The sequence below is a fragment of the Vipera ursinii genome (genome assembly GCF_947247035.1).
Source record: "Vipera ursinii genome assembly, chromosome: 6".
NCBI lineage: Eukaryota > Metazoa > Chordata > Lepidosauria > Squamata > Viperidae > Vipera > Vipera ursinii.
The window spans coordinates 1,079,689-1,100,581 of NC_139515.1; the positions used below are offsets into that span (position 1 = coordinate 1,079,689).

Sequence of the window (20,893 nt, forward strand, 5' to 3'; positions counted from 1 at the left end):
AGCTCAAATCGGGACCGGCCAAAATGTCACTTCTGAATACCACAAGCTGGTATTTATTTATTTTGTTAATAATAATATGAATAGCAATAATGGAATAACAGACTAACAGAGTTGGATGGGACCTTGGAGGTCTTCTAGTCCAACCCCCTGCTCAGGCAGGAAACCCTATAAGGTACCATTTCAGACAAATGGTTTTCCAATCTCTTCTTAATAGAACGGAACGGAACAGAACGGAATGGAACAGAACAGAACAGAATAGAATATATGGCATGGCATGGCATGGCATAGAATAGAATAGAATAAATGGAATGGAATAAGAATAAGAATAAGAAATAGAATAGAATAGAATAGAATAGAATAGAATAGAATAGAATAGAATAGAATAGAATAGAATAGAATAGAATAGAATAGAATAGAATAGAATAGAATAGAAATACAGAATGGAAATACAGAATAGAATAGAATAGAATAGAATAGAATAGAATAGAATAGAATAGAATAGAATAGAATAGAATAGAATAGAATAATAGCTTTATTGTCTGTTATTCTGTTATTCCAAAGCAGCAGAGAGTGATCTGACAGTAAACAATCCTCATAGTTGTTTGCAGCCCTTGGGACATCCAGTCTCCGACTATTTAAGGTGGAACCGCTGCTGCTGCTATTCTTCCCAGCAAGCTGACCAAATGTCATAGCAAATCATTCTGCCAAAAACAAAACGGGGTGCAGCTGAAATAAATAAATAAATAAAAACAGAATCCACACTAGAGTGGACATGGAAATTTTCATTGCTGGAGGAAAATTGAAAATCGTAACTAATTGGGAGGTTGATCCCAGAAAAAAGAATGAAAACGGAATAAGGTTATTGGGACTGACTGTTTTTCAGCCTTAGCAACTCTGTGTGTGGATTTCAACTTCCAACGTGCGCCCTTCTTGTGAAGTACCAGCCCTGGGCAAGCTTTCACACCTAGCTCCCCAGGGAGATGGCTTTTTTTCTTTTTACATCAACCCGCCCCCGCCCCCCCCCAAATGATATTTTGAGACAAACAAATTGTGTCAGAGCTGCTCCCTTCGTCCAAAAACACACAGCCATCCCTGGCTACAATTTTCATCTCAGATTCTCTCTCTGGAGAAAAGACTCCAGTTGTCTCCTGGACTTTGATTTTGATCCTGGCCGTTTCTCCGCTATTGCGACTTTCGAAAGGAAGTTCCCCTGAGTTGCCTGACTTGTGCTGGCTGAGCACATATGTGCCTATCCGAGCGTGTGAGAAGAGAAATATTATTGGTTGCGTACGATAGCAGCGTTCCAGGACTTGAGAGGCTGTTATAAAGGACGGACGGGGTGGTGGTGTGGGGTGTGTGTGTTGACCTAGTCTCAAAGCCCTTGAGGCAAAATGGAAAGATCATTAAAGGGAGACCCTCGCTAGAACTAAGGAGAAACTTCCTGACAGTGAGAACAATTAGCCAGTGGAACAACCTGCCTCCAGAAGTTGTGGGTGCTCCATCACTGGAGGTTTTCAAGAAGCCGTTTGTGCAGCATCTTATCGGGCCTCCTGCTTTGAGCAGGGGAAGTCCTCCACTAATTCTAACACAGGTAATCCTTGATTAAATCGATGTTGCCAAGTGAGACATCTGTTAAGTGAGTTTTGCCTCATTTTAAGACTTTTCTTGCCAGAGTCGTTAAGTGAATCATTGCAGCTGGTCGCTAAGTGGATCTGGCTTCCCCCATTGACTGTGCTTGTCAGAAGGCGGCAAACGTTGATCACGTGACACTGCAACCCTCATAAATAGGAAGCAGTAGCCAAGCATCTGAATTTTGATCATGTGACCCCATGGGGGGATGCTGCAGCGGTCATAAGGGTGGAAAAACCGGTCATAAGCCGCTTTTTCCAGTGCTGTTTTGAACAAACTTTTGTAAGTTGTAAGGACTACTTGTAACTGAATATGGAAAACAAAGTAAAAGTGTGTGTGTGTGTGTGTGTGTTTAGGTTGCTTTGTCCAAAGGAGATTCAGATGGGAAGGCAAGCATTTGGTTTCGCTTTGAACTTCATTTCAGCCATTCGGATGTTTATCTCTCTTCATCCCGGTGGAAAGAAGAGCAAACGACGGAGGATTCACAAATTGGCCCCTGGCAGCTGGCCAAGAGCAACGCTCAGGTCCCCACTTATGGCTGGCAGGGCTTCTCCGATCACATTTAAACAGTGGTTTGTGCCCACCTGCGTGTTCCAACAGTTATGTAAATCGTACGGCTGGGCGGCCCGGCTAGGCCTTGACTGAAATAGGAGCAGGGCTGGCAATTCCCCTTCCCGGCACTTCCCGCTTGGCTCTGCCTGGGGACAAGGTTCCACCTTTGGGGGCCCGGCCCCGGAGATAAGCCCCGTCTCCCCCAGATCTCAGGAAGGCTAAAGCCCGTGCCCCTTGGTTTGCAAACATCCCGGTTACTTGAAGGTAGAGAGAGTTTGCTCAACCTCAGCAGGGGCATTATTGAGTTCAACTCAAGAAAAAATACAGGTAGTCCTCGCTTACAAGCATTGGTCTAGTGACCGTTCAAAGTTACAACGGCACTGCAAAAAAAAAAGACACAGTCCTTGTCCAATCCTTGCAATTAGGCTTGTCGCGGTGGTCATGCGATCAAGACTAAGATGCTGGGGCAACTGGCACGTATCTATGCCAGCTCCCCAAATCCTTCTTGTTTTCCCTGCTCTTGTTTGGGGCCTGCTGGGAAGAAGAGCGGATTTGCTTTCGCTTGGGGTAACTTTTGCTTTCTGCTTTTCCTCTCCCGCCTCCTCCTCCATCCACTTGGGAGAAGAAGGTGGCTTCACTTAACCTGCAGCGATTCACTTAACAACCATATGGCCAATAAGGGCGTAAAATGGGCCAAAGCTAACAACTGCCTTGCTTAGCAAAGGAAATTTTGGGCTCAATTATGGCTATAAATTGAGGGTTGCCTGTACGGTTCCCCCCATTTGAGTGTGTTGTCTCCCTCGCGTCCTTTTCCAGGGCGGACAGAGGAGTCCACTAAACTGGGGACAGATCCACGTCAGTCCTGAGAGCTAGCCATTTTGGTGTACTGGTCAACCTGGTGTAGCGTTATTTATTTTTTTTATTTATTTTAATCCCATTTATATCCCGCCCTTCTCCGAAGACTCAGGGCGGCTTACAAGCTTAGCAGTAGCCTTCATTCTATGTCTATGCCTGCTTGTTAGGGCTTTCACACACCCCCCCCAAGCGGCATTATTACAAAGTCAGCTTAATTGCCCCCAACAATCTGGGTCCTCATTTTACCTACCTGGGAAGGATGGAAGGCTGAGTCAACCTTGAGCCTGGTGGGACTCGAACCTGCACTAATTGCAGGCAGCTGGTGTTACTGAAGGAGGCATTAGCCCACTGCGCCACCAAGGCTCTGATTAGACTAGAAAGTGGGAGATTTGTGAGTTCTAGTCCTGCTTTAGGCACGAAAGCCAGCTGGGTGACTTTGGGCCACTCAGCTCTCAGGTTTGTTGTTGAGAAAAACAGGATTCAGGCCTTTATATCTGCTATATAAGCTTATATACAGCTCGTGTGTGTTGGACCACATAAAAGTAGACTGTAAAAATTCTTCCCCGAGTGGTGTGTTTCCACACGCTACCAAGCGGTGCATTCAAATCCTGCAGCACCCTACCGCTTGCCAATGGGAGTGCTTTTAAAGCCACACAACCCGTTTTGCAGCATTTCCCCCCCCCCGCCCCCCCCCACAGGCACACACTTCCAGTCAACCAAGTGAGAAGGAAGTTGGAGGCAGAAAATCCATTTTATTTGCTTTGGAGAGGGTGCTGTGGCAATATATGCCTGTCCACGCGATCCGCTGTTGTGACACGGAACCTCTGAAGCTAATAAAAATAACAGGCAAGGTGATCTCTGCTTGTTTATAGTGCTTATGGCAAGTGTTTGGAGTATAAACTTGGGATGAAAACCAACGGCCTCGTTCCATTTTACTTGTTTCTCCTGCAAACTGCACAGGGCAGTTCCGTGCAGAATTTAATCTGGTTAAAAACCCAGGAAGACAGCATTTAGCTGTATGTGTGCATTTTAAAAAATCCAGGCTATTAATTCTACGGACAGCTTGCTGCTTTGCTGTCCTTGCATCCATCAAGAAAGCCAGAGAGATGAGCTATTAGGACTGGGCAAAGCTTCAGGGTGGTATTTTGGCTCCTCAGCACGACACTGACTTCGAAGCACACAATCCCCTCCCCACATTTTTAAGAGCCGACTAAAGCTGCCCTCTTGCCTGCTTGTGTTTTTGGCAAACTCTGTTCTCCGAAGGCCAGCACAGCAACACAAGAGCTTCAGTGTGATGAAGCAGGTCATCACTGTACGTTCAGGTGTTGCAAAATGCCCCATTAAATTTGCCACTTTGTATAAACTTACATGCCACAGGCCCCCGTTTCCAGGTCCAATGCAAGGTGCTGGTTATTGCCCTTAAAGGCCTTTGTGGGATGAATCCAGGCCACCTAAGGTGGGGCACCAGGGACCGGTGCCACGGAGAAAGGTTTTTCTGTGGGCCAGAAAGCATGCGTTTTTCAATACTGCCAGCATCCCGAGGATGGAGCTTTGCTCGTTTGTGCGGCCTGCTTGCTGGCATGCTGCGGACCGGTGCAAGTCCACGGACCAGGAGTTGGGGACCCCTGACCTAAGGAATTTATTTATTTATTTTATTTTATTTAATTTGTATACCGCCCTTCTCCCGAAGGACTCAGGGCGGTGAACAGGGCAATAAATACTAAAATACAAAAGTAAAAAAATTAAGAAGAGATTAAACCATAATGCCCAATAAAACAGATAAATACATAAAAACATGATAAGATCCCAAAACCCATCAGACCAGGCCGGCTTGTTCAAACAAATAGGTCTTTAGATCACGTCGGAAGGAGCGAAGGTCAGGGGCCATCCAGAGCTCTACCGGTAAACGGTTCCACAGATCAGGCGCACCCACAGAGGACCTCCCCCTGGGGGCCACCAGTCGGCACTGTCTGACCGGAGGCACCCTGAGGAGGCCCTCTCTGTGGGAGCGGACTGGGCAGAGGGAAGTTGACGCCGGCAGCAGGTGCTCCCTAAGGTATTCCGGACCCATGCCATGTAGGGCTTTAAAGGTCATTACCAGCACCTTGAATCTCACACGGAAGACAACTGGCAGCCAATGCAGCTCACGGAGCAGAGGTGTAACATGGGAGTATCGGGAAACCCCCAACACAACTCTCGCGGCTGCATTCTGCACCAGTTGGAGCCTCCGAGTGGTCCTCAAGGGCAGCCCCATGTAGAGAGCGTTGCAGAATGACCTGGCAAGGCATCGCTTCATTTTGGCACCAGATTTTTCCGCGGTGGAGACTCGCTTCAAAGAACCCTCCGTGCCAGCAGAAACTGTTTTGTTCCATTTGTCACCCTAGCAATATTGAGAATCGGATGTTCTCCATGTAACGAGTAGCAGAGCCAGGAACTCGGTTATTCCTGTCACTGAGTGTTCCAGAGTCCAGATTACAAGTGTTTCCAACCAGACAGTTTTATCTTTTAATCTAGACTGTGAATGTTTGAGCAAGAAGGGACTTCCCCCTCCAAAGAACTGACTGGTCTTCTACAAATTATCCAACCAGCCAATCTCTCAGTTGTTAATTCTGATAACCCAGGAGCAGCGGATAAGCAGAGTCCTCCCGGCTGAAATCCTTACTTGGTAAGCCACTGGCACCCCGAGGTCTGAAACTACTCTGGGGGCAACCAGGCTGTCTTTATGCTTCCTGTTTTATGATTTGCTGGGCATTTTAAGAAGAAATGGTGTGTGAGGGTAGGAAACCCAGTGAGCTACACTCCCAAACTGGGCAGGCAATACAGAACACCATAAAAAAGGCTGAGTGCCAAAGAATGGAGGCCTTTGAACTCTGGTGCTGGAGAAGACTCCTGCGAGTCCCTTGGACTGCAAGGCGATCAAACCGGTCAGTCCTAGAGGAGATCAACCCTGACTGCTCTTTACAAGGCCAGATCCTGAAGTTGAAACTCAAATACTTTGGCCACCTAAGGAGAAGGAAGGACTCACTGGAGAAGAGCCTAATGCTGGGAAAGATCGAGGGCAATAGAAGAAGGGGACGACAGAGAATGAGGTGGCTGGAGGGAGCCACTGAAGCAGGAGGCGTGAGCTTAAATGGACTCCAGAAGATGGTGGAGGACAGGAAGGCCTGGAGGAACGTTGCCCATGGGGTTGCGAGGGGTTGGACATGTCTTCGCAACTAACAACAATACAGAACGATGGTGTCTGGTCACATCCAATAGTGACAGTTCGGGGACTGTGTTGGCACTTTGCAAATGCATCGATTGTGATACAAGCAAGGAAAGCAGAAGAACAGGACATATTTTGCTTTGTAATAAACCCACTTGCATTCAGTCTCACTGGATACAACGGGCTTTCTTCCAGATCACCGAGAGCCGGACCAGAAGGTCAAGCACTAGGACTTAATTTCCGTAACTTCTTGAACGGACAACAACAAAGAATGCAAAGGATGTTTCCAAACAGGGCACTGGGTGTCAATCACTTCCTTCTCATCCCTGCAGCAGCAATAACAAACTGGCTAAAATTGGCTTCCTGGCCTGCAAGGTGGGGACGGGGTTTTAATTAAACTCCCATGGTGAGTTTTAATTTCATGGATCCTCTTATCTGCCTTTAGGACAGGAAAGAAAGCACATTTTTGAACAGACTTGGATGGTTAATATCCACAGATCTCAGAGCTGTTTTGTCACCTTTTCCCTCACACGGTTCTTCAGATGGAATGAACATGGTTAGGCCTCATTATTCTCCCAGTGTTCGTCCCGAGACAGGCATGCAATTTTTAATGTCAGGCCTCCTGTAGACTTCCACCCTCAGGGCCCTTTTGAGAAGGTTAGAAAACCGTCATTATAGGCTCCAGCTGCAGGTAGAACAACTGTTGCAAAATTTTAAAAAGGAGGGAAAGAAAACACATCAACAGGAAAACGTCATTGTTAAGTGTTTGAAAATAATCAGCCTCTAGAAAGGGCTCCCCTGAATCATTGGCTGCGAACACCGGGATGGCCTTGAGAGGGCAGTGCCGAGCCACATGAACCCCAATTCTCTTCCGCCCTCTAGCAGTCATCCAAATGTTTGCAAGCCCAAATAGGTAAGTCCTGTCAAAAACAATTTTCTAATGGCGTTACAGTCTCTGAACAGGTCCTCAATTTACAAAACTGCCCAGAATAATAGTCATAGGTCACTGCGGTTATAAGTTAAGGCATCACATGACCTGATCCAATTAGGGGGTGGCGGTCATTAAGCAAATGGCGTGGTTGTTAAGCGAATCCATTTTACCCAAAGGGCTTCTGTGCCAGAAAGAGGAAGTAAATGCGGCAAAAGATGTTGATAATCAGTCACAAAACCGTGGGATGGTTCCCTTGGGTGGCCTTGGCCAATGGGTCAGCAGGAGGCTGAGGGGGCCACATCACTTATCAAGTTGGGTACCTTGTCCTGCGTAGCGCGCTAATCTCCATTCCAAATGCAACGTATTTTGAATGAGTCATTGCACATATTAAAAACACACTGGTTTTTTTTTTGACATTTTCCTATTGAAGAGTGTGTTAAGTTACTTATGACTGGCTCAAAGTTATGGCCAACCTCCCCAGAACTACTTAAGGCCCAGTTTTGAAGTTCTGATGGCCAGCGATCCCCCTCAAATGTGAATGTATCTGGGGCACCCACCCGCATTTAGCTCCGTTCCCTGTTCACACAATTGCAATCGAGTACAATTTTTGCCAGAAATTGGCATTTACTTCTGGCTTCTAGCAAAAAGTGCCCATTGAGTTCAACAGGTTCACTTATTACCATGGTACTGGCTTCACAATCACTGCAAAAATAGTTGTAAGATCAGGCACGCTCACATAGCCATCCACTCACCTACCAACATGATTTATGACTGTTAATTCTGAGCTCAGTTATGTAATAAATCAAGGACTATCTATATATTTTCCCAACACAAGTGGTGTAAATTTTGATTATCTGCCATCAGGTTGATGTAGAATCCTAGCAACTGCAGACAGATTTTTCTCAGGGATCTCTTTCCGACATCCTTTAGTTCTTCTAATGGTGCCTCCATCATGTCCACTGCTGGCCGTCCTTTTCTCCTCCTTCCACCTTTTCCACCACTATTCCCCAAAGCGCTAGAACTTTGCGTATTGTCCAAAACAGGATAATTTGAGCCATTTGCGCCTCTAGCGGGAACCTTCTCCAAAATTGTAGATCTTGGCATAATGTGTCCCAAATACATCACCGATTGGTTCAATGATCCATTGGTTTGTTTTCTTGGCTGTCCACAATATTCTCAGGAATTTTCTTGAACACCAACAGTCAGAAGCCCTTCTTATCCTGCTTCTTTAATGGGCAACATTCACTTCCCTACAGCGCCACAGGGAACCCACCATCCAAGGCCTGGAGACCAAAACACAGGAAGAAGGGCTGCGGGACTTGGGTTTGGCCAGTCTAAAGAAAAGAAGAAACAGGGGTGACAGGATAGCAGCGATCCAGTATCAGAGGGGCTGCCACAAGGCAGAGGGGGGCCACGTTGTTCACCAGAGCACCAGAGGGCAGGACGAGAAACAACGGTTGGAAGCTGATCAAAGAGAGAAGCAACCTGGAATTAAGGAGAAACTTCCTGACAGGGAGGACAATCAACCAGTGGAACAGCTGGCCACTAAAGATCGTGGGTGCTCCATCACTGGAGATTTTTAAGAAGAGACTGGACATTCACCTGTCTGAGATGGTATAGGTTCTCCTGCTTGAGCAGTGGGCTGGACTAGAAGACCTCCAAGGTCCCTTCCAGCTCTATTCTATTCTAATTCTATTCTTTTCACTGTTCTGGTTGTTATACACATCACACCACCTGAATTGTTTTTTCCCAAGGCCTCCTTTGCTGCCAGTTTGTGGTATTTCTTACCTGCTGGTTCCTTTAAGGTTGATCCCCAAAGGCAGAAACTGCCCACCACTTCAATGGTCAAATATACATCTTAGGAGTGGTTTAATATCTTTGATGACTCGACACGTGGAAAATGTCACTTAATGTAACCTTTGTCATGAGCTCTCAGGAGGGTCCAAGTGATGAAACCCAAAAGCCACTAGGTACGTGCGAAGGAAGCGACGCACCTGCCTCTACCTAGGTGGAAAAGGAACACCTGGATCTACACAAAGGCATCCCGATCAGCTTCTCCCCCTCAATGTATCCTCTCGGGCATCCGTTTCTACAGATTGAAACAGGGTATCCCCATTAGAGAAAGGACGACTTTGTGGCAAGGAATCCAGTTAAAATGTAATCGGGACGCCCTCTCCTCTCTTCCACCTGCCGGGGCTGGATTCAGACGTGCAAAGGAGGGAGGGCCGGGCCACACACGCGGACGGGAGTTTCCTTCTGGCTTCCCTGTAGCGGGATCCTGGCTCAGAGGAAGGAGAAGCAAGTCTGGAACAGGATCCCCTCGGCAGATTCCTTCCGGAGACTTTAGGGAAGAGAGAGAGAGAGAGAGAGAGATTGTTCTGGGCTCACACGACGCTAAGCCACCAATCGTAGCTTAAGACCAAAGCTACCGTTACGCAGCGCGTCGCGTCCTCTGGAAGGATCCAGACCCGGGGCCGGAATCCGCGGGGGAATCAAGGCGGCGACAGGCGGGCCGCAACGGAGTCCCCGGCCGAGGGGCCCCCGCGGGCTCCCAGACCGGGGCCTGCCGCCTCCTCTGGCCGACCAGAGCGCCGGAACCCGCCGCCGCCGCTCCTTGGCTTCTTCCCCGGAGGGAACGGGCCCCCGGGGACCGCGACCCGCCCGGGCTCCGCCGGTTCCGTCCCTCCGTCCGTCCCTCCGTCCGGCGCTGGGCGGCTCCGGCGCGCGTCCCCGCGCCTCCCGCGCCCCCTTTCAAGCCGGCGGGGCGGGCGCGAGCATCGGCGAGCGTTGCGGCGGGGCGGCGCCCACTCCCCGGGCCAATGGCGCGCCGCCTCCGTTTAAATAGACGAGCCGTGTCAATCAGCCGCCTCCCTTCCATCGCCATATTGGGCAGGGGGGCCGCAGAAGGCGCGCGCCCTCCCTCCCGCCGCCGCCGCCGCCGCGCTCGGGCTCCTTCCTGCCCGCCGGAGCGCCGGCTCGGCTTCTGCCGCCCGCCGCCCCGAGCAACGCAGCTCCCGCCGCCGCCGCCGCCTCCTCGCCGGGCTCGGCCGTCCGTCCGTCCGTCGGTCGCTCGCCTGGCCTCTCCTCTCCTGGGCGTCCCCGGAGCTGCGGAGAGCGCTCCTCGGCGGCCCCGAGCGCGGCTTATGCGAGGCCCGGCCCCGCAGGGCTGCTGCGCGCGGTCCGCCCGGGAAGCGCCGCCTCGCCCGGCTCCGGCTCGGGAAAGGCCGCCCGCCGCCCTCGGCCCCAGCGGGACGCCCCGCCGCTCCCCCGCCGCCGCCGCCCCGCCAGCGCCCGGCCGGCCCATGTCGAAGGTGCGCGTCTCGAGCGGGAGCCCGACGCTGGAGCGGACGGAGGGCCGTCCGGCGGAGGCGCCCAAGCCCTCGGCCTGCCGCTGCCTCTTCGGCGCCGTCGACCACCCGGGGCTGGCGCGCGAGTGGCGGGCGCAGAGCCGGCAGCTGGAGGAGGCCGGCCGCCGCCGCTGGAACTTCGACTTTCGCCGCGGGCAGCCCCTGGAGGGCCGCTTCGAGTGGCGGGCGCTGGACCGGGCGGCGCTGCCCGACTTCTACAGCCGGCCGCCGCGGCTCGCCGGCCCCCAGCGCCGCCCGGAGCTCAGCGACGCCCGCTCGCCGCCCGGGGGAATTCGCTGCGCACAGGGAGCGGCGGCGGCGGCGGAGCCCCGGCCGGAGCCCCAGCAGGACGGGGCCGCCCCGGCCCGAGGGAGCGCCGGCCCGAGGAAGCGCCCCGCCGCCGAGGGTAAGACGCCGTCCCCGCCGCCCGGAAGGCGGCCGCCGCCTCTTCGCCAGCCCGAGGCTCCGTCCGGCCGAGCGTCCCGGGGGCGGGGGGCAGCCCTTTCCCCGGCTTCTCCGACCTCTCCCTGGCTCCCGCGGGGCGCCCGAGGCGGGGTTCTTGGGAGCGAAGGCCGGCCCGTTTGGGGCCCTTGGCCGCCGGGCCAGCGGCCCCGCGATCTGCCTCTCCGGGGCGGGCAGGGAGCCAAGCGAGGCCCCCTCCCAGACCCCCGCGGTGGCCAGACGGCCGGCAGCTTTCACCCGAACCCGTTTTCTTTATTTGCATCCCGCCCTTATATTATTTTCACCAATAACCCAAGCGGGCAAACATACTTCCCTCCTACTTTCCCCACAACAACAACAACCCGGCGAAGTGGGCTGGCTTGGCTCCGGGATCCCTTAACCCAGAGGTCCCCCATCCTTTGGGGCACCAGGGACCAGTCGCTTGGAGAGAGGTTTTTCCGTGGACCGGAGGGCGCTTTGCTTGCTTGTGCCACCCAGTTGACGGTGGGACCGGGACCGGTGTAGGGCCCGGGGGTTGGGGACCCCTCCCTTAACCCACGGCTTTTCTCCGCTGGCTCTCAAAACAGGCCTAATTTCGGACACTCCTCAGCGTAAGAGGCTTCTCTTTCGATTCTGACGTTCTTATCCTGGGTCCGAATGCGCGGCATGTTTTGGAGGTGGTTCCAGAACTGCCTTCCACAGTGATGCTGTTTTCCTGCCCTCCTTCAGCGCCTAACCAATTGCCAGGATAAATCTTTTTTAATATCCTCCTTCCTCATTTTCCTCCCCTCCCTCCCACCCCCAATCCTCCCCTCAGATTCCTCTCCTCAAAGCAAAAGAGCCAACACAGCTGAAGAAATTTCTCCAGATCCTCCTGAAGACCCACTGGTGGCCGGCTCCGAGGAACAGACGCCGAAGAAGAAGAAGCAGCAGCCCAGTCCGAAGCGGTGCCAGACGTAAACGGGTGGTTTGTTAGAGGTGGGTTTGCTGTTTAGAAGGAAACGCTTCCTCGGCTGGTTTATTTTGTATCCCTTCAAGTCGGTCCTTGCAATTTCTTTGGCTGAGGTATGGAGGTTTATGCGATTTATTTTTTTAAGCTGTCAAATTCAAGCTTACTCATAAGTTAAGAAGTGGCTTTTAGGAGAAAATGAGTGGTAATTCTACTATAGGGGATAAACTCGTGTTTGCTGGACACGGTGGCTTTTACTTCGGAATGCATTTGCCTAGGATATAGCGCAGTGTATTTTTTTTAGCAAGGTGGCAACATAGACTTTGTTAAAGTTTTCTTTACTTTTTAATCTGTCTTTGGGGAAAAAATGAAATGCTTAAAGCCCATGCACAAAAAAGGCTTTTAAAAATAAAAATTCTTTTTTCCCCTCTGCATTGTAAACAATTGGTAGGTCGTTTGAAATGTCGAGGTTCTGTTCTGTCTAAAGATAAAGCTTTTGTGGAGTTTGGTGGAAATGAATAGCAAACAACATATTTGGACTGTATTCTTAGTGGCGGTAAATGGAACAGCTCAAAAGCAGCAGAATCTCTTAATTAAGGACAGGCATTCTGGACAGACTTTTCCATAGCAGGAATGGTGTAAGAATCTTGGCAGATCTGACTTTCAAATTAATAAAATGAGCGTTCGGCTTGGAAGTAGATGCTCGCGATGCCGTTGGGATGAGCGAGGACACGTGTTCACATTAACTACTACTAACTGTTTACTTGAACATTTGAAAGGGAAATGAAAGCTTTTGGGTGGACCAATCACAGGAGAGAGGGGGGGAGGGAGGGAGGGCAAAGTGAGGGTTGGTATCTGTCTCTTCAACACCTCCCAGAAAATAACAGGATAGCACAAAATTTAGCCCCGTCTCTCTACGTCTAAGCAGTTTCCTATTTGTGGGTAATTCTGTCAGCTTTCACTCTGAAATCTGATTGGGGCAGATTAACTGAATCCCTCCTTAGTCAAGAAGTGTGTTATGAAATCGTTGTTGGTGGAGTTGTCTTGTTTTTGTCTGATGAGATTATAAAAGAGAGAGAGAGAGAGAGAACAAAAAAGATTGGCTGTTGGCAGAATGCAACGTATTTAGAAGAATTTCTGCAGCAGGCTAGGGTTAAGTTAATGCTAATCTTGGTTAGAGTTGTGGCTCAAAAGGGTTGAGTACTCGATTATTTAGATTATTGTATTTTGCCTCTCTCTGTGTGTGCATACCTTGACTAATTGGAGAAACAAATCAAGCCATTTGTGTGTGTGTAGCGATGAAAATGGCAGAATCTGCAGGTTTTCTGAAAAGCCAAAAACTTTCTTTTAACTTAGGATTCTAAAAGTTGGCATAACAGAAACCAGACTTGACTGGTGGGCTGGACTCTAAAGCTGCCTGTCAGTTGATGATTAGAGCCAGTTTGGTCTAGTGGTGAGAGCACCAGGCTAGAAATTGGGAGATTGTGAGTTCTAGTCCTGCCTCAGGCAGGAAAGCCAGCTGGGTGACTCTGGGCCTGTCCCCTCTTTCCACCCACCCAACCTCGCAGGATTGTTGTGAGGAAAATAAGTATCTACTGTACATAAATAATAAATTTAAAAAGTGTTAAACTGTAGATCCACAGAATGTTTTGACAGATTTTGTTTGTATATTTGCTTATTTATACATGTGTTTGTGAACTGCCTAGAATTACTTAGGTGGGATGGATGTTGTAGACATTTGATAAATAAAAACATCAGAGACTTGTGCATCTCACGCAACTCTGTGATGTTCTAATAACAACAAAACAAGGAATTGGAGCCCTCAGAAATTGATACCTTTTCTCTTCCTCCATTTCAGAATTAAGAATATTTGTTTCCTTGGATTGGGAGGAGGCAAATGAAGCCAGGAAGATCCAGCGCTTGCATTCATATATGCACCTGTACATGTATGAATAAATGAATGAAAGAAAACATATCACTGATTCTCCGAGGGATGGGGAACGCGTTAAAGCACTGAAAAAAGAAAAAAAATATCTGCAATGGAATAACACTAAACTAGGCCGTCTTAAAAGGGCCTGCCTCTTAAAGCAATGGATGTAGCATTCTGCAATTAGGTTTTTCCTCATTTGCTTCTTTGTACTACCTGTGTAAATAGTTTTTACATTATGTAGCACATAAATCTTTCTCCCCTCCTGGGGGAAGGGAGTTTTCGTTTGTTTTGTGAAGGGGTGGAGCTAATGAAAGGTGATGGGTTCAAAATCTGCTTCCAAGCCCCAGGGTGAAGCAGATGTGTTTATTAAAGGAATATTGCCCTCCTTTTGTGTGTGTGTGTGAAAATCCAAAATAATAATTTGGCATTTAATCATTGTCCCAGCAGGTTAATGAATCTGCTGGTGAAATTTATGTGTCAAGGACACAATCTGGGAAGTGTTTGCCTGTTCTGACCTCGCTGGAAGAGACGGGCGGGCGCTTTGGGGAAATACCTGATTTCTGAGAAGGTTGTGCGATGCTTTGAGATCACAGGGCAGAGTTTTGTGTGGGAGGCCCAGTTCCCTCTGGAGCTGCAAAAGAGGAACTCTTTTTAAGGGGCATTTTGTCATAGGGGTTTTTTCCCCCGTGGCCTCCTTACTTTTTTTAAAAGTCCTGCCCAACAACATACAACGTAGAGGAGAAATTAATAAATTCTTGGAAGTCCAGACTCTTATTTGCTCACTTTTCCGGCCTTCGTTAAGTGAGTAAATGAAAAGGAAACAGTATTCTTTACATTTTCTAGGTGGGTTTTTTTTTTGGAAAAAAAAAGTTTTGAAATGTACCTGTGTACATAACTTGTAAAGACACTGAGAAATTATACTAACTTATTTATGTTAAAAAAAGATTTTTTAATCTAGAAGATATTTTCCCAGAAAGCCAAAGTGGCACGTGGTTTTTGTGCATTTGTAAATGCTCTATTTGGTAGGGGATTTTTTTTTTGTTGCTGTTGTTAGCCTCTGCGGGGAGTTTGTTTTGTTAATTAATATGGCTGTGCTTAAATGATTGCAGACTGAGCCAGTTCAATTTTTTTGTGTAATGTGCAGAAAAGAAAAACAAAAAAAAAAAAACAAAACACAAAACCCAGTTGCCAAGTGATACTGTTTTACATCAAGCAATCAATAAAGACGACTGCCATATATAAACATATAAGCTGTCTTTGTGTGTTTTATAAAACCGGTTGGAACAATTTGCCTGCTTTCCAAATATTTAAAGGTAATCCTTGATTTATGGCCACAAATGAGCCCAAAATTTCCACGGCTAAACAAAAAAAAAGTTAAGTCAGCTCTGTCCCATTTTACCACCTTTTTTGCCACAGTGGCGAGAATCACTGCAGCTGTTAAACCAACAATGTGGTTGTTAACTGAATCTGGCTTCCCCACTGACTTTGGTTGTTGCCAAAGGGGATCAAATGACCCCGTGGCTGTCATAAATATAAGCCAGTTGCCAAGCATCTGAGTTTGGATTAACTGACCATGGGGGGTGCTGTGAAGGTGGCTTTAAGTGTGAAAAATTACTCTCATTGTAATTTTGAATGGTCACCAAATGAATGGTTGTAAGTTATGTACAGGTAGCCCTCAGCTATGACTTTTTCCAAGCTAAAGTCTAGAGCACGGGTGCAGAACCTTTTATGACTTGTGGACTTCAACTCCCAGAATCCCTGAGCCAGCATCTGCCTAGGGCAGGGGTAGGCATCCTTGGCTCTTTTACGACTAATGGACTTCAACTCCCAGAATTCCTGAGCCAGCATGGCTCAGCTTGGAAACCGCTCCCTTTCCCCTCAGCATAGCTGGCTCAGGAATTCTGGGAGTTGAAGTCCACGAGTCACAAAAGAGCCAAGGTTGCCTACCCCTGGCCTAGGGCTGGCTGGGGAATTCTGGGAGCTGAAGTCCACAAGTCTTAAAAGTTATTAAGGTTGCAGATCCCTAGACTAGCCCCTTCAAAGTATCTTTGGTATTCTTTCTGATCCAACTTCCCAGAATATTGTTCAATTTCTACATCAGTCAATGAATTATAAGTTTATTCACACAACTACCCCCCCCCCCCCAAATTTAGTTATAAGGACTTGAGGGAAGCAAGACCATTTGCCCCCTGAGCTAGTGGATGTTCAGTAATTTGTATCCTGCCTTGTTTTTACAAACAATATAAACAAGGTAGCAAATATACTTAGTACTACCCCTTCCCACTGGAATTCACAGTCTCCTGGTTTATAGCCCGGTGCCTTGACCACTGCATATCAAGGACATTCACATCTAGAGTTTTGTTTAAACCTAATCAGGATTCAGGGAGGTCAGACGCACAGAAACGGCTCTGGAAGAAACAACACACTTGTAGCAGTTCATTTCCAAATAAGTTGCCCAGATGCCTGACCAGTATTGTTATTTTGTGTGCCTGTGTGCTGAAGTTGCAATTTATAAACGTGCCCCACTTCGGAAATAATTTCACACCCCAAAATGTCAACTTTACCGCAAAAAAAGCATGGAGGCTCGAGAAGAGAAACGTGGATTGAAGGAGCATTTTGCACCTGTAGGCAATACACAATCTCGCTGGGCCTTTCTCCCCTCCCCTCCCCTTCAGAGAGAGAGAGGAACTTCCTGTTTTGGAAATACAACAAAGCCTAACAAAGACAAGCAGCAAAGCTATTCTTACACCGTTTGCTTCTCTGTATTATTATTATTTGTTTGAACCCCAAGTGAAGGAAACTGCAACTCCGGCTTTCTAAAGAGATTGACTGCAGCGGAGAGAAACCAGAGAGACAAAAGAAGGCGACGGAAAAGTCAAGCCTAAAAGAGAAATCCTGTCGCTTCCGTCTCCATAGCCCCGTTCATAGCTTTTTGCCTGTCAATCACCACAAATTGCAACCTTCAGGCTGCTCCCTAACTTCACCCCGACTTCTTATCCCAGAGGTCTGGGGGTGGGGGCGGCTCTGCTAGGGGGACCCCGATAAAAGGCCACATCAATAATTTTGAAAGATCACCCTGCCTCCCTTTTGCAGAGGTTTGTTGTTGTGGGTTTTTTTTAGGGCCCAGCCAGGACAGTTGCCTTCTCCCATTTCTCTCCCTTGGCTGCTTTTTACCCACGCAAAAGTGTGTGTGTGTGTGTGTGTGTGTGTGTGTGAAAGTCCAATTGGGGAACACTTTTGGCTTTGATCGGAAGGTACAAATCTTGAACCGGGCAGCGCTCCGAAAGTCTTCTTCTTTTGAAGCCTGCAGGTAGGAAGGCAACCCAGCGCTTCTGCAGTGATCTCACCCTGGACTTTTGCTTCAGTTTACAGGAGGGAGGGAGGGAGGGAGAGAGAGAGAGAGAGAGAATGTGTGTGTGTGTGTGTGTGAAAGAGAGAGAGAGAGAGAGAGAGAGAGAGAATGTGTGTGTGTGTGTGTGTGAAAGAGAGAGAGAGAATGTGTGTGTGTGTGTGTGTGTGAAAGAGAGAGAGAGAATGTGTGTGTGTGTGTGTGTGAAAGAGAGAGAGAGAGAGAGAATGTGTGTGTGTGAGAAAGAGAGAGAGAGAGAGAGAGAGAGAGAGAGAGCGCACATGCGTACTTGCACAGGTATGATACACCTTTAATTGTCGCGTTATGTAAAATGCAAAGAAAGAAAACAAACCCCCCCCCCCCACACACACACACAACCGCCTGCCAAGAGTTCAAGGAACAGGCTGGGCTTCCGGACTGGTTCAGCGATGGCCTCCCCCACCCGCCCCCCTTGAAAGCCTGAAATGGTTCAGTCCACCCCAGCCCCTCCCTTCGGATCTCCTCTGTGATTCACCTGCGGGTGTGCAGTTGTGTTGCACGCAGGGAAGGGAGCACAAGCCCCCAAAACGCCCCCTCCTCCCCAAGGCCTTCTGGGCGTCAAGTGCCAACAGCATCCAGATCAGAATTTGCTGGGTGAGAGCATTTACACACACACACACACACACACACACACACACACACACACACACACAACCTTGGAGCTTTGGGGGGGGGAATCAATGCCGGTGGCCATTCCTTGGCTGAGCTCCGAAACGTAAGCCGAATTAGATTCGAGTAGGAGACCATTTAGAACTTGTGGCCCCGAAGGCTGGATAGGGAAGCTTGGAATAGAATAATAGAACAGAACAGAACAGAACACAAAGCTGGAAGGGATCTTGGAGGTCTTCTAGTCCTGCCTCCCCCCCTCCCCCCCAAGCAGGAGACCTTACACCATCTCAGACAAGTGACAGTCCAGGAGTCTGCAACCTTGACAACTTTAAGACTAAGCTATGCTGGCTGAGGAATTCTGGGAGCTGAAGTCCATAAGTCTTAAAAGTTGTCAAGGTTGCAGACCCCTGCTCTAGCCTTGGTGGAGCCGTGGGCTAATGCCTCCTTAAGTAACACCAGCTGCCTGCAATTAGTGCAGGTTCGAGTCCCACCAGGCTCAAGGTTGACTCAGCCTTCCATCCTTCCGAGGTAGGTAAAATGAGGACCCAGATTGTTGGGGGCAATTAAGCTGACTTTGTAATAATGCCGCTTGGGGTGTGTGTGAAAGCCCTAATAAGCAGGCATATACATAGAATGAAGGCTACTGCTAAGCTTGTAAGCCGCCCTGAGTCTTTGGAGAAGGGCGGGATATAAATGGAATTAAAATAAAAATAAATAAAATAAAAAATAGCCTCTTCTTAAAAACCAGGTTTTCTTCTACATGTGTGAAAGGGACTGAAGGATAAATAAATTCACTTATCCTTGAGGCCTCTCTACTGAGTTGCAAACATTTTCACTTTTCATTTCGGCAAAAGTGGGGACACCTTGAGGTTCTCTAAGGGCCCCTGAGCTGCTGCTGTGCCCCACGGCTGAAAAAAATAGCATCAAACATTTCCATCCGTCTGCGATGGGATACACGCAGTGGTTGGGTTGGCTGGCCCAACAAATCAAGCCACGATTTATGGAATTAGTTCAACTGTGCACATTGGTCTTGGTCTTTATGACACCGAGATACCACCCAGGAGCAACTGACCCTGGGTGTCTTCACCAACACAGGTAACCAGACTTAATATATTGCATGTGCCCATGTTCAGGCCTACATTGTGGTGACAGGGAAGCAGACGCCACCTACATCTCCGTATCTCCTCCCTTGTTGTGTTTGTGGATTTCCATCTAGCAACTTTGCTTTAAGGGGACTCCTGACCTTGCCCCTGGCTGCTTTGACCAACTGGGATACTCTTTTGCCAATAAAATCACTCCAACCCAGTGCAGCCTTATCTCCAAACAGCAGAGTCTTCATGGTTTTTTTGTATTATCTGGGACTCCTTTGGCCTGTGATTTTTTTTTTGAGGAAAACAATGGGATGATGTCTTGTTTCTCCTATTACTTGTTCTTTGGACCTCTGCCTGGCCTGGCTCTTGAGTGAGCGCATGGGGCGGGGGAGAGGCAGGGCGACTTGGCCATTGTGGCTTTTTCTTGACATGACAGGGATTATGTGGTTACGCTGTCCTCAGGTGTCCCCCTAGGCTATTATCGTGTCACTGTTGTTTATTATGCTTGATCTGATGGATTTAATCCTCTGTTCACTGCCTTGATGACTGCTTGGATTTGGTTGGACATGCCATCACATCATCGTGCTGGCCCAGTGGATAGAATGCAGTATTGCAGGCTGACTCTGCCCACTGTCAGCAGTTCGATTCTCACCGGCTCAAGGCTGACTTAGCCTTCCGTCCTTCCGAGGTTGGTAAAATGAGGACCCAGATTGTTGGGGGAAATATAGGCTGACTCTGTAAAACCGCTTAGCGAGGGCTGTAAAGCACTGTGAAGCGGTATATAAGTCTAACTGCTATTGCTAAGTCGGAAGGAAGGAAGGAAGGAAGGAAGGAAGGAAGGAAGGAAGGAAGGAAGGAAGGAAGGAAGGAAGGAAGGAAGGGTAGGGAGAGCTGTGGTGGCACAGTGGTTGGAATGCAATATTGCAGGCTGACTCTGCCCACTGCCAGCAGTTCGATCCTGACCAGTTCAAGGCTGACTCAGCCTTCCGACCTTCCGAGGTTGGTAAAATGAGTACCCAGATTGTTGGGGGCAATATGGTGACTCTGTAAAACCGCTTAAAGTGGGCTGCCAAGCACTGTGAAGCGGTATATAAGTCTAAGGGCTATTGCTATTATGGGAAAGTAATCAACCAGCAGCCTTAAAAGAAGTTGTGGCATGTCCCCTTCAGAAGAGGGATTCAACAGTGTTGGATAACCCTTACCTCTCTCCAACCTTTCAGCACCCAGAAGTGGATTATTGGACTACTTCTACTCTGGGGTCAGGAACAGAATGGGTCAGTTGCTCTCCTGGATGAACTGTTTGCTTGTTTGTTATTTTATCGTTTTATACAGCCACTCATCTGACAACGGTGACTCTGGGCGGTGCACATGGGATTAAAACCAACAAAACTAGCATAATAAACAATAGTGACACAATAATAGCACAGGGGCACCCGAGGACAACCGATCCCGTATCACATAACCGTAGTCAGGCCAAGAAAAAGCCACAATGACAAGTTCACCCAACCTGCAGCTCTGCGTCAGAGGGGACAGCCGGCTTCCTAAGAACTTATGTAATCCATCCGATTCAGGACAAAGGGATCTTTGGGCGGTGTGTGCCAGGTTCAGGTCATGTGACCGAGAAGGTCCACTTTGTGGATCTTGGCAGATGGGATCTGGAGCACGTACGCCCTGCTGAATCACGCAAGCGGAGAAAGCAGTTCTGCAAATAATCTGGCCCCGTGCCTTCAATGAGCTTTATAGGAGGTGACCACCACCTTGAATTGCACCCAGCCGGTAACCAGCATAGCCTGGGGGACAATGGTGCGATCTGGGGTACTGAGAGGGAGCCATAACTATTCCCCGCTTTTCCAGCTTCTAGGAAGTCTTCAAAGCCGCATGTAGTTGGCATCTAGACGGGGGCAGCAAGCATTGCTCGCTCTTAGCTGCCCTAGAAGGCTTTGATACCATCTCCTGTCACATCCTA

The 20,893-nt window shown here is 48.8% G+C and overlaps 1 protein-coding gene across 2 annotated transcripts; it reads left to right on the forward strand.

The window, feature by feature from the left end:
- Window positions 1-9,788: 9,788 nt before the first annotated feature.
- On the forward strand, window positions 9,789-15,190 carry CDKN1B (cyclin dependent kinase inhibitor 1B). 2 transcript variants are annotated; one of them, XR_014492850.1, is made up of 3 exons: window positions 9,789-10,925; window positions 11,778-12,025; window positions 13,768-15,190. XR_014492850.1 is itself a non-coding variant. In XM_083365738.1 (3 exons), the coding sequence occupies exons 1-2, from the start codon at window positions 9,992-9,994 to the stop codon at window positions 11,918-11,920; spliced, it is 1,077 nt and encodes a 358-aa protein (XP_083221864.1). In that variant the 5' UTR covers window positions 9,794-9,991; the 3' UTR covers window positions 11,921-11,938; window positions 13,768-15,188. The 2 variants fall into 2 exon arrangements, 1 of the variants encoding a protein (XP_083221864.1); XM_083365738.1 differs by having other exon boundaries at window positions 9,794-10,925; window positions 11,778-11,938; window positions 13,768-15,188.
- The last annotated feature ends 5,703 nt before the right edge of the window (window positions 15,191-20,893 follow it).